The following is an 18879-nucleotide window of genomic DNA, read 5'->3' as shown; positions in this document are numbered from 1 at the left end:
CTACCCTGCCTGTCCTTCAGCAGGGCTGGGGATGGTAGGGTCAGTGAAAGGTAGGGAGGTCTGGGACCCTGCGAAGTCTGGGGAAGTGTTTCTTCCCTCCAAAGATGTGTGCTCCCAGGGCTTGCCAATGCATTAAGGCCTGGCTCTGTCCACGCTCGCCTGGGAATCCTTGGGTGCTGGACAAAAAATTCAACCTCCCCTTCTTGGCCCCAGGAGGGAACTTGCATAGAAACGTAGGTATCTTTGAGACCTGCTGCTCCTCCCTTCCCCCACAATCAGACACCAGAGGTGGCAGCCACCTCCCAAGCCCCAGGACACAAAGAAGCATTGAGTTGCTGAGCTGACCCAAGATTCTCCGGCACCTGGCAGGAGCCAAGAAATAGGACCTAGTGCCTGGCTGTCCAAGACCAGCTGAACAGCTCTGCTGTGCCCAATTCACTGCCCCCCCCCCACCCCTGCTGCTGCTGCTGCTCTAACCTTGTCCACCTCCAGGACCTCAGGAACCCAATGGGGGTCAAAGGGACCGGGTCTTCCTCCGGGGAAGCATCTTACCAACTACAAGCAACTCAGAACAGCTTCAGGACCTAAAGGAAGCGCGCACGGGGTGGGGGGCAGGGGTTGTCAATCCCTTGCTTTTCAAGCACCTAAAACGTACTGCCTTCTTTCAAGCTGGTTCTACAATTTTTATGGAACAGACACTGGCATAAACTTACACCTGCTCAATGAAGTTAACAAGTGGGGTCGAGATGAGAGAGGTCAAACTCAGTTCTACAAGTTGTGGAAGTGGTCTGGTCCTTCATCTATTACCTCTCCTTCCCATCTCTAGGGCCAGAGAAGCAAAAGGAGGTACTTACGGCCAGAGGTGCCTCTACTTGCCAGGTCCCACCATACAGAGCCACAGGACCAGAACTTGACAAGGAGCCCATCTCTTTAGGAGGGCTTCCTAGATCCTGCCTTACTGAGTCCTTAAAATGCATGGCCCTGCTCCAGAGCCTATGACTCTAGATACACTCCCGGCCTGACCCTGGGCCACTCAGGCTCCTTGGGGCAGACACAGCCAATCCTCTGCTCAACACGTTTTATTGCTAAGGACAAGGTGATGCACCGATTTTCAAAATAATTTGGTTTATAGCGTTCATACGTAACAAAAAAAGGGGAAGTATTATAAATCTGTTTCTTGTATACATACGGTATAAGTGTGAATCCCTCCAACCCTGGGCCCAGGCAAACAAATTCATAAGGAGCAAAAACCTGTTTAACCCCTTCACTGTTGCCCTCCAGTCCCACCCCGCTCCCAAATCGGCTCCCTCCCACCCCCAGACCAGGGGGCATATCTAAACCCACCCCCTGGCCTCCAGTGGCCCCAGTTCATCTTAACCCTCCCAGCCCCTGCATGATTGCAATTTTCTGTTGACAGACTCACCCGCCAGGCTCTGCCTGCTTCCATCATTAGATCCCCCTTCAGAGTATTCCCCACCCACACCCTTTAATACTGTCCACAGGGGCTCTGTGCCTAGAGTGATATGGGCACACATCCAGGTTACCCCTGTCTTCTTCAAGAAAAGGCAAAGAGGTGGCGCTAACTCCTTAGCATCTCATCACTGCAGCTTTGCCAGCACTCTCTTGAGGCAGTTCCAGAGACAAAGAGATGCCACAGCCATCTCAAGCCAACCCCCAGGGGCCCTTACTCAGTTCAGCTGAGGGCAGAATTTCACATTTTTGTTGCCCTGGATAGGCAAGGAAGAAAGTAAAGGCCAGGGGCTGGCAGAAGCTGGTCCAGACCAAACATACATACGCGCGCACACACACACACACACACACACACACACACACATAAATACAAAAAGGGGGAGGGGGCAAGCACCAGCACCTCTGCCTAGTTGGTGCAGGTGATCATTAGGAAGCTAAGTCCAAGGCCAGGAACAGGGCAACCAGCCCAGCCAGCACAGTCGACCCCATTACAGACTGGGGCCCATGCAGCCACAGCGTTCCAGTGCTCAGCCCATCAGCTGGGAGATCAGCGGCTGCTGCCACATGTCCAAGTACGGCTTGTCATTTCATTACAGTGGAATGCGATGAGGGCAGGGTGAGAAGATGATGGGGTCGGTTATTTCATTCCATTTCATTTTACAGTTCACTTTTAGAGACTTCAGAGATCGAAGTGTCTGCTGTGCTGTGGAACCCCAGAGTGCTTTCGCCTTGACAGCTGGGACTCTCCTGGCCGCTGGAAGCACCTACTCCATGATGGCCCGGTATAGTGCAGGCTCAATGTAATCTTCCCGGTATCTTGAGTTGATAACTCGTTGCCGTTTCTTTTCCTGCTTAACCTCTTTCTCTGTGAAAATCTCATTGAAGCGCATGTCTGAGGCTACTGACTACAGAAGAATAGGTAAGCAAAATGAGCACTTTATGGCCAACCACCCCGAAGAAAAAAAACAAAGGGACACATCCTTGCTTTGTTCCCTCCCTCCCAGATGGGAACCAAGGGCACACAGAAAGTATACACTCACCAGTCTAGACTTGACTCTCTTGGGAAGCTCTTCATCCAGCGTGTACACGTCATCTCTCTTAACCACAAGCTGTGAGCCATCCTCAAACTCCACCTATCAAGGAAACAAAGGCCTTTAGCTAAGATATCCCTGACTCTCTCCCTGGTCCATCACGCACAGTGGCAATTTCCTGTAGTCACAGGAAGGGTTTAGAACACTGAAGTAAGGCCTGCCATGTCTGAAGCCATACCTGGCAGACTGGACACAGGGCAGCCCCTAGCTCTGAAAAGGGTTGTCACTGACCCCTTGGCTCAGCGGTCCCCAACCCCCGGGCTGCAGACTGGTGCCAGTCCACGGCCTGTCAGGAACCAGGCCGCACAGCAGGAGGTGAGCGGTGGGCGAGCAAGTGAAGCTTCATCAGCTGCTCCCCATCGCTCCCCACCGCTCCCCACCGCTCCCGTTACCGCCTGAACCACGCCCACCCCCACCCCCCGTCCATGGAAAACTGTCTTCCACAAAACCGGTGTCCCTGGTGCCAAAAAGGTTGGGGACCACTGCCTTAGCTCTCCAAGAGCAAAGACTTCCTCTTGCTCAAGAGGAAACACTGAATTAATCAGGCCCCCTCCCCCATCCCCAACAAAAGCCTTTGGTTACCTGGTACATCTGGATGGGGTGAGAGGCCACAAACTTGGCTCCATAGACTTGGCCGTCTGTCCATCTCACTTGGACTACTTCCCCTTCAGCAGGAGGACCCAACTGGAGACAGTCCTGACTCTGAGGGAACGTTAAGGAAGAAGGGTGAAAGGAAGGTCCACCTGAGAGACCTGCTAAGTCCAAGTCCACCCCGCTATCTCTGCTGGCTGCTGCTGCTTCTAGGTGACAGAAAAAAGCAGCCATAATAAACTTAATAAATGTAAAAGACATGTGCCATGATCAAGAGTCCTTCTCATGTTCCTTCAACTGTCTCTCTAAGGGACAGGGGCACAGGGCTCTGCCAGAAAGAAATACTCAAACTTTACTCAACTATTTAAGAAAAGGGTTCTTAGGACTTCCCTGGTGGTGCAGTGGTCAAGAATCCGCCTGCCAACGCAGAGGACACAGGTTCAAGCCCTGGTCCGGGAAGATCCCACATGCCGCGGAGCAACTAAGCCCGTGCGCCACAACTACTGAGCCTGTGCTCTAGAGCCCGCGAGCCACAACTACTGAGCTTGCGTGCCACAACTACTGAGCTTGCGTGCCACAACTACTGAAGCCCGCGCGCCTAGAGCCCATGCTCCGCAACAAAAGAAGCCACCGCAATGAGAAGCCCGCACACCACAACAAGGAGTAGCCCCTGCTGGCCACAACTAGAGAAAGCGCGCGTGCGCAACAAAGACCCAATGCAGCCAAAAATAAATAAATAAATAAAAACAAATAAAGTTTTTTAAAAAAGGAAAGAAAAGGGTTCTTAACCTTTTTTTTTTTTGAAGGAAAGGTAATAAAAGACCACCTACCATGGGACCTGGCAAAAAACTTTAGGACTTTTACTCCCTGCAGGCAGGGGAACCCTAAGGATGGGTGGAGTCCTTGCTGCATTCCCAGCAGAGGGCTTGGTATATAGTGGGAGGTCAGTGTATGAACATGTTCATGGCAGCTGAATAAAGGTCTGATGAGTACACCTGGGAGAAGGTCCTTGTGGACTTGGCCCAAAAAAGTACACATTGGAGCGGAAGCAGGGCAGAGAGTCTAAAATGCTGTTATTCCAACTGCTCTTACCAATTCCACTACATGACAAGAGTTAGGAAGGTTCTACACACCAATTCACTTACTGAATAGAAATGGCTCTATGCTCTATACTGTATTGCCAACTCATTACTGACAGGTCCTCATAACTGTATCATGTATGAATTCAACAACTAAGTAGAAAGTACTGCCCCCAAAAGAATCTGAAGTGGAAGTTTTAACTAGCCAAATATGTGGTCTTTGATAAGTCACTTAAGTTCTCAGATATTAAGTTTTACTACAACAGCAGTTCTCAAAGTATGGTCTGCAGACCTTAGCGGGGGTTCCTGAGCCACTTGCAAGGACCTTGTGAGAGCACGAGGGTTTTCACAATAATATGAAAACGTCAGCCTCTTCCGCCGCGCCGACATTTCCAGTGATGGTGTAACACCTAACACGGGTGCAACTGCTGGCGCTTGCGCACAAACTGAGGCAATGGCCCTAAGCTCTACTACTTGTTACTGCATGCTTAACCACTGTGTACTCATGATTTAGGAGCAGAAGAAAAAAACCTGGTTCCATATAACAACGTCCCTTGATGAAGCAGAAGAAATTTTTGTGTTAAACCTCAATCTTTGAGTACATGTGTTAAGTACTCAAAAGACACTTCTGCTACACGCTGAAGCACGATGGTTGTCTTGAGGAAAAGCATGCTGTAAGTGTTTGGGTTGTAAGAAGTGACTGCTTTTTTCATGAAACACAAGCTTTATTTGAAAAGAATGACTGACAGACAAACTGTGGTTATTCAGACTTAGGTACTGGCAGATATCTTCCTGAAAATGAATGAAGTGAGCCTGTCACTTCGAGGAAAATGGACTGACAGTATATTGCCAATGATAAAACCTAAGCTTTCAAGCACAAATTACAATTTCAGAAAAGTTGTGTCACCACCATGAGCTTGAAGCTCCCTAAAATTTAAAGATTTTTCTGAGCTTAGTGCTACAAATGAAAATGATTTTTTTGGAATTGTCTAATAAAATTTAACAACATCTGGAAGATCTACATAGCCCACTGCACCAATATGGATGATGGCGCAAAATCATGCATGAGTGAAAGAGCCATTCTCAGTGTTAGACAGACCAGAGAATGTTAATGTAAGAGGGTATGTTCACCAAGCTGCCTTCAGAGTCTACAATGCAGCTAACTTTTAAGAAACTCCACTCGTTGAGGCCTGGTATAGTATCAAAGTAGAATAACCACAATCATCTGAAAGGCTACCTAAATTTTACTCCTCACTTTTTCAATCGCATTATCTGTGTGAGACTGAGTTTTCTTCACTTACTTTAACCAAAACAATATATTGCAACAAACTGAAGATGTGATGTAAAAAAGCTTTGCACAATTGTAGAAGAGTGGCACTCTTCTAATATTTTTTGTTTTACTTAAAATAATTTTTCATTAAAAAATGGATTATTTCAAATCAATTCACCTCAGTTTTCATTTCTAATGAGCAAATATTGATAGACATAACCCACAAAAATACAAGCTCTTTTGGGGTCCTCAGTAACTTCTAGAAGAATCCTGAGATCAGCGTTCTCTAAGTTAGAGATTCCACCTACTTCTCAGAGTTGGTATGAGAAGTGACCGAGACACCCGAGTAAAGTACTTAGCATGGTGTCTGGCAAACTGGAAGAGCTTAATAAAGCATAGCTAGTCTACTGCCACAAACACTACTGATACCATCTTCACTACATGGAAGCCTGCCTCACAACTAATGAATGTACTTTTAGCAACTAAGTTGCTAACGTGGTAGAGACGTGGGAAATACCTGTTGTTTAAGGAAGAAGTGGCTTCATTCCACTAGGCTGGTGCTCGGTCTAACATGAAAAGGTTGGGGTGGGGGTGGGGGTAGGGGGTGGGGATGAGGATGGACGGACGGACGAACGATGGACAGGGGAAACCTGAACTGAGTGCTGAGTCCAAAGCCAGGAAACCTAGGATTGAGTCCAGGCAGGGCCCCCAGTGTCTCAGGTATTGATAACACAAGCAGGCCAGGGGTATCTCCAAGCAGTTTCTATTCAGCCCCCAAAGGCATCAACTGTAAAGAACCAAAAGCAAATTCCATAAATCTACTAAGAGGGCATGGCAGAAAAGAGATAATTGGCTAATTCTCCTAAAATCACACAGCTACTAAGCAATGAAGCTGGTACTGGCACACTGGCCTGATTCCAAAGCCTGGGCTCTTCTTCCACTGCACCAGAACACCTTCAAAGGGTAGTTTAGACTAAAATACAAGTATGTTTCAAAGAACTGCAAAAAACGCCAGTTCCTACAAGCTTCTAGAGGAAGTAGGGTACCCTAGTGGCACATGATATTCTTTGTACAGAAAGACCAGTACAAACACTTCTTTCTGTTTGGGGGCCGAATGATGGGACCATGGGCCTGGATAGAAAAGGCAGGCAGGCCCACAGCCAGTCTGCCAGTCAGACCAAGAAACCCCCCACCCCAAAATGCCCATGAAGCTCCTTGCAGACATTACCACTATGTCCTCGGGATAGAGATTGTCGCTGAAGGAGCCGTCATCAAAGTTGACTTCATAGAAGGTCTCCGTGGTGAGCCTTACCACCTCACACTGGTAGAAGCGCCCATTCTTGTGCTTGCTAATGACCTTCTGGCCCGCAGTGATGCTCTGCAAGGCGCCCTTGGCACGCTGGAAAAAACAGAGGCTTGGGTTATGCCCACATGGAGCTGACAGGCCTAGCAAATGGGGACCAAGATCAGCTGGCTCCTCTTTACCAGGGAAAGATAAGCGTGAGAGTGGAAAAGTAAAAAGGAGTAGGAGATGGGAGCTGAAATAGGTCTTTCCAGATGTCCACACCCCAGCCAGGACACGGAAGAACCTAGTGTCATATTTTCCCCATAAACATAGCTCCTCCCTCATTCCCAGTCCACAACTGGTCCTTTACCATCCTGTCTCACCACAAACTCCCAAAACAGATTCTTGTGACTTCCCTACTGTTTCAAGGAGCTGACCAAACAGCACCTACTAATTCACGTAGTTTAGACATACATCAAAGTGGAGGCTCAAAAGGTGATCTGAGGCCCAGGGTCCCCACACAATGCTCCACACAGATCTCAGCACCAGCTCTACCCTCAGGGCCAGGGCACAAAGACTGAGGTTCCCTGGATGTCCTCAGCTACATACTATACACAGCTCCACAGCTCTGCCATCTCTGGGGCCCTCATATCACCCTTCTTCTCATTCTGAACTTGTCCTTGATTCAGATGAAATCATAGAGCATCAGGTGGTCTTGTGTCCAACCGCCCCTCCCCAAGCTGCCCAAGCTCTGTGCTCCAGCCATGCTGGCCTCCCTTCTGAGCATGCGTGCCAAGAGTGTTCCCACCTCAGGGTCTTTGTGCCTCTGTTCCCTCTACCTGAAAGGCTCTTCCTCAGTTATCTGCACATTGGCTCCCTCACATCCAATGTCCACTTATGGACAACCTTACTACCTCTCCTCCTCCATTCCCGTATCCAGCTTTACTCTTATGCCGGCACTTCTCCCCGTTTGATACACTGTACGTTTACTTGTTTCTACATGTCTTTCAACTACACTAAATGCAGCAGGAGGGCAGGCACTGTTGTCTTGTTCACCAGCATGTTCCGAGCACCTAAAACTGTGCCTGACTTGTAGCAGATGCCCAGTAAGTATGTGAAGAATGAATCAGTGAAAGAAATACTCAACAGTACCCCGTTTCCTCATAGCACCCGCCATCTACAGCTGCCAATGTGAGGGCATGGGGGGCTAATGATCATCACCAAATCACTAACCTCTTCCAACACAAAGCTCCTATCTCCTTACCACAGCCAGGACTCAATGGTACCTCAAGCTTTTATTCCTCATTCCCATATAGACTATTTTTCCCTCTTCCTAAGCTCCTAACCCACCTCCGCCCACCTCTTGTGCTCAGTAGAACATCTTTAACGAGAAAAGGGAATCCAGGGCTTCCCTGGTGGCGCAGTGGTTGGGGGTCCGCCTGCCGATGCAGGGGACACGGGTTTGTGCCCCGGTCTGGGAAGATCCCACATGCCGCGGAGCGGCTGGGCCTGTGAGCCATGGCCGCTGAGCCTGCGCGTCCGGAGCCTGTGCTCCGCAACGGGAGAGGCGACAACAGTGAGAGGCCCACGTATCGCAAAAAAAAAAAGGGGAATCCAGTCAGCCAATGAGGCCCTTTCCATGGTGGAGGACAGTTTGTCCTCTGGGCTGGTGCTCTACTGTGTCCTTCCTTTTACGATTGTTTTCACCACACTGTTGACAAGACTTCATCGGCATCTCCTCCACTGGACTGTAATTCACTGATGGCACTCTGGCTTCTGACCTGATTACCCATGGAACCCCCGGTTTGGGGTGCACAGTGACCACGCCACCAGCCCTGTCTTCCCGACAGCACGTGGCCCTCCTCAGCCTCTGCTGGCTGCCAGGCTCTCCTTCTCTCCACATCTCTCTACTTCTCAGCTGCTTTCGCTGCTTCCTGCTCCACCATCTGCTCCTTATACTAGGAATCTCCAGAGTCCCGTTTCTAAAGGGAATTAGGTTTAATTATGCTGTTAAAGGCTGATAATATCCAAATTTTAATCCAGCTAATCTAGCTGCCTCCTGGTACCTCAATCAGAATGTTCCAGCGACCTCAAAGTCTACCGGTCTTTCTCTCATTTTTATCTCCCCCACTTTCCCCTGCAAAACAGCCCTGCCCCATCTCAGTTCCTGATGGCAGTTAATACCATATTAGCATCCCTTCCACCTTTAAGGGTGTGGCCTGAGTCATCTTGAATTCACACTCCCTCACCCCTTCCTCTTCCTCTTTCTCCATCCTCTCCCCATGGCAGCCAACAAACCCCGTCAGTTCTACCCACTGTAGGATCCCAGCGTCGGCTGTGACCCTAAAGCTCTCCCTCTGTGTTCCCATTTCAGACCTCACTTCTCGCCTAGGCTAACTGGTCTCCCAGCCTCAAATTCTTATTCCTTCAATCTTTTCTGCAAACCACCACCAGAGTAACTGTTAAGAAAACATATAGCTCAAAATCATAATATTGGAAAAGTTCCCCTTACCTAGTGGAAGAGACATCGAACCCCTAAGTGTGGCAGCCCAGGGCCTTAATCCTCTGGCACTGCCTGCCTTTCTAGTACCATCCCCTGCCACGTTCCCAGAGCCAGTCTCACACGTTCCTTCTTCTGAGACTCACTCATTCTGTTTCTGAAGACTTGACTGCCCTCCTGCTCACAATTCCTACATATTGTTTAAGACCCATTTAAGCTTCACTGTTCAGAGAAGCGCAAAAATCACTACTGTATGGGGGTTAATGGTTAACTCTTCTTCCCATCAGTTCACAACATTTACAGAGCTTCTGCGATGTCCCTGAAACTGTGTTAAGTATAGGGACACCCAGGTTAACAAGACATGGACCCTCAAGGAGTTTATCCAGGAGAGGCAAACAAGGAATCAACCACAAGCAGTTGGTTCCACTGGATTAGGAAGCACAAAGCAGGAAGTAGAGAATGGACAGGGGCCATCTAATCCCACACTTGTTAGCAGTCTCCAAGAAGCACAGCGCTTGATGAAATACTTGCTGACACAATAAATGGAGAGCCTGCAGAGAAAATGATCCTGGAAACCGTCGAGAGGACTCTAGAATGGCGCCCTCCTCACCTCCAAATTAGGGATCTTGTGCCGAAAGCAGGTAATAAAGACAACAAAAGGCCAGTCATCTGGCTGCATCATCACTCCTGCAGCCTGAGCACAGCTCACGTGGAAGGCAGTTGGGCAACGGCCATGAGAACACTGCACACAGCAGCCAGCAGTTCTTTTCCTCCGTTTCTTACAGAAGACACATTTCTACAACACAGGAGAAGCAGGCCAATGATTCCGGGAACTAGGATGGTCTCCTCTACTGTACCCGCACCCAAATGCACAGAGCCCTATGAGCAAGAGCCCACCCCCTTCCCAAAACACGAGGGTACACGCACCCTCTGTTAATCTCGTGTCCAGTCACAGGCATCCTCACTAAGTAGTTTTAACCAGAGGGGGAGAATCGTAAACCATGACCGAAACTGAGGGGTAAAGGATGGCCACTGGGCCAACCAGGCGATGCCCTCCTAAACGCTGTGTTCCCCTCTATCCAGAGACTCAGAAACAGGGAAAGGATGTAGCGTCACAAGCCCATCTCTTTCTGCTTACCAGTTTGAAGCGGGGCAGGGGAATTTTGCTCACATCCACTGGACTTCTTTCTGCAATGTTGACAAATCTCGCTTCCAGAATCGCCACCGCACATGAGACGTGGACCCACCTGCCAAAAGGCAAAGGTCACCTCAGTCCCCCTCCAGCTACAAGGCCCTGTGGCCTTCTCTTCTAACATGGGCCTGTCTATAGCGTTTCCTCCCTTACCCAGTGTGACCACTGGACTTCCCAGCAAGTTCCTGGGACCCAGTGAGGTAAGACCAGAAGCGTCTCCACGCTGAGGAAGCGGAAGAAGGTCCCCACCACAACGTCCCGGGTCAGCGCAGGGTCACACTTCTGACACTCACTCAGCGCCTGTTGCAACAGGAGCAGCCACAGCTAATTGCATGTGGCAGGTTCCAGGGAGTGAGAATAAATTAGAGAGCCCCATACACACCTCTTTTACCAAGGGACTGGGCACTTCCTCAAAATATCTCCAGCTGCGCCCCAATGTGCCGGTAAGCCCAGCCCTCCCCCTCCAGGCCTTTGGCCAGACCTTTCCCCGGGCTGAAGTGACTGACCTCTCCCTTCTGCCCCCTTCCTCCACCTCAGACTCACTCTTTAAGGTCTGGCCCTAGCCCCACTTACTGAGAGGTCTGTTCAACGGACACCCTTAGAGAATTATTAAAGTAAGTTCTGGGCATTTGGGGAAACTGACACGCACCAAGATGAGATTAACTAAGATGGTGAAAACTCTCAGGATCAAGCCACGTGAAAACCTACGACAGACAGCGTCGGGGCTGCGTGGAAGCCACCTGCAGTGTGTGAGTGGGAACAGATTTGTTTTGCATGGCCCTGGAGGGCAGACCAAGGATCATGAGGTAAAGGTGGGAGGTGCAAGCAGAGCCCTTTCCATTGCAAAAAAGGAAGAACTTTAACAGCACTATCTTGCTGAGGAACACAGTGACCTCAAGTCACGGCAGCAAGTGCCTTTAGAGGGGTGGAAGCGGCAAGCAGTGCAGCCATCTATCTGGAGCAGCATGAAGGGGATTCCTGTGAGGCAGGACGCCGGGTGGTATGTGTGCTTCAAGTTCCCACAGGATTTTAGCTGGAAGCAGGGTCTTCCCTGCTGGTTCCCCATAGACCTGGGAGTAGTCTCCCCTAAGCAGCCGGTCTGTGGGGCGAAAACCTCATTCACCTTACGTTTATTTCTACCTCTGAACCACTGAGCCATGACCAAGCACAAAAATTCAGCTCAGTGAAAGCGAGCTGCCGGACGGCCAAGAAGCCCAGCTCTGGGCTGAGTACCCAGAACGCTCTGTAGAATCGACTGAGTAGTGGGTAGGCATGGCTGGGCTCTCCTCAATGTCCCACTGTCCTTCTTAAGGACAGTCGCCCTCATTTCAAACAGCCAGGGAGTCCGCCTGCAGGAAGGTCTCACTAGCTCACAGCCGTGGCCACCTCTGCACCAGCCCCAGGTGTAACAAGGTAACTGTCCTCACTTCCGCCACGAAGCCCCCGCATCATCTTCACAGGGTCTTCGTACCCTCACGAGTCCATCTCAGCTCCTCCAAAAGGAGGACGTTACTTACAAGGCTGCCTCAGAGGGGAAGCTCGGGTTGGAAAGTTCTGGGACTGCTCAGCTTCCCATCCTTAAAATTAGTCTTGGAGATGCTATTTCAGCCCCAAACAATGTGCTTCCCAAGTCCTCATCGGTCATACTGATGACAGCCACTGCCCTGGCGACGTGCCTGCACTCGGCTTCAGAGCGCAGAGAACTCACCTGTCGTCGTTGGCCCTCTGCAGGGCTCCCCCTCGTAATGAGCACAAGCAGCAGTCCTGCCAAGAAGACGGGGAGGAAGAGTGCTCACCCACCGAGTCATTAACGGCCCATCTGCTCTCCCCGCCCCTTCCTTCGGGCCACGGCAGCCTCCCCGTGAGAAAGCAGCCCACAGCATGCGAGGCCTCGCCTGCACAGCCCTTGTAACCAGGACTACCCTGCAGGAAGAGGCCACTCGGGGCTGAAGTGCACCAATTATTCTCCCGGCTTAACATAATCGGCTTCGCTACTACTGTTAACAACAACGTAAGCAAAGTCATGAGTGATGCCCTGCTCAAGCTGGGGGGCATTACAGGGCTCTGACTGCCTCCTATGTGGGTACTGCCAGGTTCCAGAGAGAGGGGAGGAATAAAGAGAAAGCCACCAAATGAACCATCTGAGTCCCATTCTGATGCTCCAACCGGATAGCTCAATTCTTTACAGGAGGTTATGGTCCATCCACAGGAAAACTTCTACTTGGTCCTGACACAATGAAGCAAACACAGCTTCCAGACTCCATCGTGCCCTGCCACAGGTGGGCAGCAAACACTCTCACTGTCGTGGGGATTTACTCCAACAATGCTAGCTGACATCACTGTGTACCAGGCACTGCACAGACCCCTGGGACATAGAGTCCGCGTGAAACAGTCCGGTCCTGAGCGAACTTGTCTCACAGGGAGACAGCAACAGCATGGATGTGCTCACCTCTTCCAGGGCATTGGCCGAACACCGAGAACACATCCAGTCTTCAGAAGCCTTTGCAGGGGGGACCCCGTAGCAACCTAACAGGGACACCGAGGGGAGCAAATTAAACCCAGAGGCCAGAGTCAGAAGGTAGACCTGCAACTCTTTTCCAAACACTACTCCCCAAAGCTACAACCAAATCTTACAGAAACCCCTGAATTGTGGCATCAAGACCCCCACGGGTCAGCCATAGAGTATGGCCCACAGTCTCAAAGTCAGAAACTAGATTCACTGCTACCCGCACCTAGCGAGCAGCAGAGATTAATCCCCTCCTGGTATCCACAATCAAGGGGACAGCCCAGGGTAGACAGTACAAGCACGGAGCCCAGAGTCACAGGAAACTCAGACTCAATCAGCACCAAACTCCAAGAACAGACACATAAGCAATCTGCACTGGGGAGCTGGCGAGGTCACTAGGAGGTCGCAGGGAGGCCAAGAGAGGGCAGGACTTCCAGTCAGACGCCCCCGCCCCTGGGACCGGACGCAGAGAAGAAGTGAGGCACTCACTGGCATGGACCCGGACGCTGCACTTCTTGCAGGACACTAGGATGCTGGTGCCGTCCTCCTCTAGGTAAGGGGTGGACAGGTTGATGTCCGTGCTACACCCAGTCGAGGTGAAGCACATTTCTGGAATCAATGGCTTGGTCCTCTGCTTCTGGGGCACTAAATCTGGAGCACTGCCACAGTTCTGACTAAGGATTCCAAACTCCACCTAAGGAGGGAGCAAGTGCACACCTCAGTCAACAGCCCCGTGTCCTCAGCTCTCCACCTGCCCCGTCAGCAGGAAGCTGCTCTCTTCCTGACAGGGAACCCGCTAGGCTCCCGGGTGCACAGCCATTATCCCAGAGCCGCTAACTGAAGTTACCTCCAATGACTCCAATTCAGTTTCTCACAGCAGCATCAAACAAAGGCCCCCGGGGACAAGTGAGAAAAGGAAGCGAGGTAAGAGGCAACTGGGATTTCAATCTTCCCAAACCAAGTGGTAATAAAATGCACTGAGAGGCTAGTGAGGCTGCTGCTCCTGGCGGCTCCCCTCTGCGATGCACGGCCAGGGAGAGGACCCAGAGCAGGTGCTTCCGTGGGCCAGCACTGATTTCCTCTCGGGGCCCATGTCAGCAGTCACCTGAGCTGCAGCACTGTCACATGGCTGGAGCCCCGAGAGCCGCTCCTGGCTTAGGGCCCTTCGGGAAGAACATTATGTCCATGTACTTCCCTTGGAAAACAGCCTGACTGCAAGAATCTGCCGCTTCTGCTGCTGGATGGCACCATCACCCCCGTTCCAAGGACAGGGCCCAGAAACATGTCACCTCCCCAAGCCTATGCCATTCATGAAACTCTGAGCCCCCCTCAGCAGATCTACTGGCAGTACAGCCTGGCCATCTGCCTACTTCCCTCACAGGCAAGGGCACATTGAGATCTTTTGGGTTTGCTTTTGGTCAACGGAAAGAAGGAATGAGTTACTAACTCAAAAGTACTCTGGTCTGGGGGGCTTCTCTGGTGGCACAGTGGTTGAGAGTCTGCTTGCCGATGCAGGGGACACGGGTTCGTGCCCCGGTCTGGGAAGATCCCACATGCCGCGGAGCGGCTGGGCCCGTGAGCCATGGCTGCTGAGCCTGTGCGTCCGGAGCCTGTGCTCCGCCAACGGGAGAGGCCACAACAGTGAGAGGCCCGTGTACCGCAAAAAAAAAAAAAAAAAAAAAAAAAGTACTCTGGTCTGAAGTTTCATTCTTTGGCAAACAGGAACCTGGGGCCCTGCCAGGCTCAGTGGCAGCCATGCTACTCTAACGACCATCAGGGGACTGGTTCTCTACATGCCACCCTGTGTAGGTCCCAGCTGAGACTGACCTGGTCATCTGGCACATGCAACTTGTGGGTGTCTTCCTGGCCTCCTAGAGCTGGACCCAAAGAGACCCATGACGGTGGGGCCATCAAATGCCCCAGGAGTGGGAGGGGCACGGCTAAGCTCAGCCAGGGTGCTTTCCCATCCCCCTCCCTCCTGCAGGCCCTCTGCTCCCACACCTCCCGAATTCCCTTCCACTACTGCCAACATCTGCGGTGGCAATGGGAAAGGGAAGAAGAGACAACACTGGAGGATCTGGCTCTTCACCTGACGTTCAGAACGATTTAAAGAAATCCCCTGCTCTCCAGACCGACTGGCAAGGTCAACAAAGCACCTGGAAGGAATCGTCGCTGACTAGAATAACAAAAGAGCAGATTCCTCAGCAAACAGTGTGAGTGCCAAGGGCAGCAGGGAATCCCCCAGAGCCTAAGCCACACCCTCAGCTCTTCCCCAAAGCATTCTCAAGTGAACACCCACATTGCTGCATGGCTATCTGCCTGGTGAAGCCTTTCCAACACATGGATGGGACAGAAGACACTAGGGAAACATGCCTTTCCCAAGCTATGTCCCCACCATTAAACCTAGCTTTCCTCTGAGCGCCGGTCCCGAGTAAACAGAGGGGACGTGGGGGGCTTACCTGATGATAAGTCTGAAAGATCATGCAGACGGCGCAGTGAGGGGCCTGCTGGGCCATGGCTTCGTTGAATTCCTTTTCGGCCTCAAAGTTTGGAGGTCGGTTCTGCCACAGCTGGCTCAGGGGCTTGGCCCAGGCCTCCGTCTCCTCAGCCTCCTCCTCAGGGGTCCCCTGTTCTGATACATCTAGAGGAAGGAGGGGCGTGAGTCAGTCAGCACCAGCCCTGCACATCTATGGCTCTGCCCGGAGAGCCGACGAGCACAGCCCAGGCTTCTGGTCCCAGGTCTGGACTAACCCAAGATCCTATGGGTGACAAAGGCAAAGGGCAGAGGCGATCTGCAAAAGGCTCCTTCAATACTTGGATGATGCTGTGGGGAGCCCTGCAATCCATGGCTACAGCCCCTCCAATGACCTGCTCACTCCTTCCCAGACAGGCGTACTTTCCAAGAGACCCTGGAGTCCTATGCTGAGTAGCCCAAGGAAGGCTCTGGAACATACCTATGGAAGATACCCATTTATGTGTTTACTCCTTGCAACCCAAGCTCAGTGCAAATAAACAGTTATCTCCTCTGCCTTCAGTCATGTTTAATCCAAAGGGATCTGGCAGCTGCCAGTGTATGTGACCTCGGTGAAGGGTATCATAGCGTATTTAGGCCGATGCAGACAATTAAAATCAACCCCTGTAAGCCCCGTCAATCAGGCCTAGCCAGGAGCCATGGTGCCAAGACCCAAGCACAGATGTTTTCTGCATCCTGGCCAGAACAAGAGTGATCGAGGCAGGAGGGAAGAAACAGAAACGGACTGCTCACAATCACAACAGAAAAACTACCACACTGACACCTGCTCCGCTTATAAAACCAAAAGTGGCCAAGAATCGTTCTACGTGTGAATACTGAACGAATGATGAAAATGTTCACTATGCTAAGTGAAAACTGTAGGAATCAAAAATTTACAGTTTACATTGGGCTTCCCTGGTGGCGCAGTGGTTGAGAGTCCGCCTGCCGATGCAGGGGACACGGGTTCGTGCCCCGGTCCGGGAAGATCCCACATGCCGCGGAGCAGCTGGGCCCGTGAGCCGTGGCCGCTGAGCCTGCGCATCTGGAACTTGTGCTCCGCAACGGGAGAGGCCGCAACAGTGAGAGGCCCGTGTAACGCAAAAAGAAAAAAAAAAAATTTTTACAGTTTACATAGATAAAACTTCATCGAGCTACACAGTTAAGGCATATGTACTTCACTGAATATGTTATGCCTCAACTGAGAAAAAATGTTTTCAGTGGAGAGATGGGTGTGTGAGACTAAAAGAGACTAAAGAAACTTCCAAATGCAGTGCGTGACCCTAGTTTGGTTCATACTGGTTTAAAGGGAAAAAGCTATAAAAACACATTTTTAGAATGAGCAGGGAAAGATGAATATGGACTGAGAATCAGAGGACATTATGAAGTTACTGCTTACTTTCCGAGGTGTAATGACAGTGGATTTTATATAGGAGACAATCCTCCTTAGGAGATGCCTATCGGTGCACTTTAAGTGAAGTGACTTGACGCCTACAGCTGACTTTCAAACGATACAGCAAATATGCGTGTACTTGTTCGTACATAAGCAATGCACAGGGAGAGACAAGTGATTATGGCAAAATGGCAACAGCTGTTGAATACTGGTAGCGACACACCGTAATCTTATTGTTTCAACCTTTCCACGTTTGAAATTTTTTAATCATAAAAAGTTTGGGGGAGGTATATTATGATCTCACGTTATTATAAAAAGACATACATGGACATAATTTAACATCTGATGAGGACAGTCAGGAAGATTAACACATTAAAGTGTTCACAGTAGTCATCTCTGTGGGGTAATCTTGCTGTCCTCTTTGTAACTTTTTCTGCTTCCCCAGTTTTCTACAGTCTACATTGCTTTAGCGCATTGGGGAGAAATCAAGAAGCTAGGCTGCTGCGACCCAGAGGAACTGAGACCCCCACAGGGGCTGGAGGAAGACCCCAGAGGGCTTCTAAGACTATGCATGGAAGTCTGCCTGCTTCTGGCTACAAGGTCTGAAGAGGCTTTCCCCACCAAGCTTATCATGATCTTTCTACCAAGGAAAACAGTAGAGATGGGCATCGACATCAGATCAGAAAGGGAACGTGAGGTTTGTGGAGCAGAGGAAGGGCTGATGAGACTCTGAGCTTTCTGTGGGCGCAAGCAAGGACAGGACAGGGTAGGAGGAGGCTGGGCATCAGGCAGCAGTAAAAAGGGGCCTGGTCACTGGCGGATCTTACGGGGTCTGTGGGCTCCGGGCAGCACAGGAGACCACACTGTGCTGATAGCGATTACTCCCTGAGCTCCAGTTCTCCTCTGCATCCCTGCCTACTCCCCTCTGTCTCCTTCACAGGCTCCTCTTCCTCAGTTTTCCTAACCCCAGCCTCTGTGCCCTCTCCCAGAGCAGCCGCATTTAATAGAGATAACAAATACCACCTCCACACACCCCAAGCAACGCTAGAACCCAGGGAGGCACTCAGCTCAGGCTTCCTCTTCCTACCACCCTCACAGCTCCACGTCAGGTTGCCAATCCAGTGGACTTTATCCTCCCAGCAGGTTCACCACTTCCCCTCCCCCACCCCTACTTCCACCATCCTAGTTCAGACCCTCATATCTCACAGAGGCCATGACAAAAGCCCTCTGCTCTTAGATGCAATCCCTAGTAAAAATCTTTTTAATTAATTAATTTATTTTTTATTTATTTTTGGCTGTGTTGGGTCTTCATTGCTGTGCGTGGGTTTTCTCTAGCTGCGGTGAGCCGGGGCTACTCTTCATTGGGGTGCGTGGGCTTCTCATTGTGGTGGCTTCTCTTGTTGCGGAGCACGGGCTCTAGGTGCACGGGCTTCAGTAGTTGTGGCACGCAGGCTTCAGTAGTTGCGGCTCGTGTGCTCTAGAGCACAGGCTCAGTAGTTGTGGCACACAGGCTTAGCTGCTCCACGGCATGTGGGATCTTCCCAGACCAGGGCTCGAACCCGTGTCCCCTGCATTGGCAGGTGGATTCTTTACCACTGCACCACCAGGGAAGTCCAGGAACAATCTTTCTAATGCAAATCCAACTGCATCACCCCTCTGCTTAAAACACTTGCAGGGCTCGGAACGCCTGTGGGCAAAGTCTTCTGGCTCACAACCACCTCACTCCTCCTCCTCTGCCCATCTCACCCTGGCCTGGCCCTGTAACGCCAGCCGCAGCAAGCTGGGTCCTCTGAGTATACCTTCCTGCTTGTCTTTGCCATGGTTACTGGCACTGTCCCGTCTGCCTGGATTAACATCTCCTCCCTTTAGATCAGTGCATGACCCTGTGAGCTTCTTGAGGGCATGGACACATCTCAGTTATCTTTGTCGCCACACATTCAGCACAGGGCTTGGCATCAGTGACAGAACCTGCTATTCTGAAAAATCAGCCTTG

At 50.9% G+C, this 18879-nt stretch overlaps 1 protein-coding gene across 2 annotated transcripts in view; it reads right to left on the bottom strand.

Annotated features, from left to right (window-relative positions):
* Positions 1-1108: 1108 nt before the first annotated feature.
* The window catches only part of KDM4A (lysine demethylase 4A), a 43072-nt gene continuing 25301 nt past the window's right edge, over positions 1109-18879 (bottom strand). For both annotated transcript variants that reach the window (XM_082615323.1, XM_082615324.1), the window contains exons 13-22: positions 15444-15625; positions 13474-13678; positions 12928-13004; positions 12187-12242; positions 10425-10533; positions 9897-10082; positions 6730-6900; positions 3144-3263; positions 2511-2603; positions 1109-2375 (exon numbers count right to left, since the gene is read on the bottom strand). In XM_082615323.1, coding sequence (XP_082471449.1) covers positions 2235-2375; positions 2511-2603; positions 3144-3263; positions 6730-6900; positions 9897-10082; positions 10425-10533; positions 12187-12242; positions 12928-13004; positions 13474-13678; positions 15444-15625 — 1340 coding nt within the window. In that variant the 3' untranslated portion in view covers positions 1109-2234. The remainder of the gene's footprint in view (positions 2376-2510; positions 2604-3143; positions 3264-6729; positions 6901-9896; positions 10083-10424; positions 10534-12186; positions 12243-12927; positions 13005-13473; positions 13679-15443; positions 15626-18879) is intronic.

The sequence above is a fragment of the Mesoplodon mirus genome (assembly GCF_964341445.2).
Source record: "Mesoplodon mirus genome assembly, chromosome: 3".
NCBI classification, from domain to species: Eukaryota; Metazoa; Chordata; class Mammalia; order Artiodactyla; family Ziphiidae; genus Mesoplodon; species Mesoplodon mirus.
Note: the sequence above shows the minus strand (reverse complement) of the source record. Positions and strands in the feature narration are given on the sequence as shown.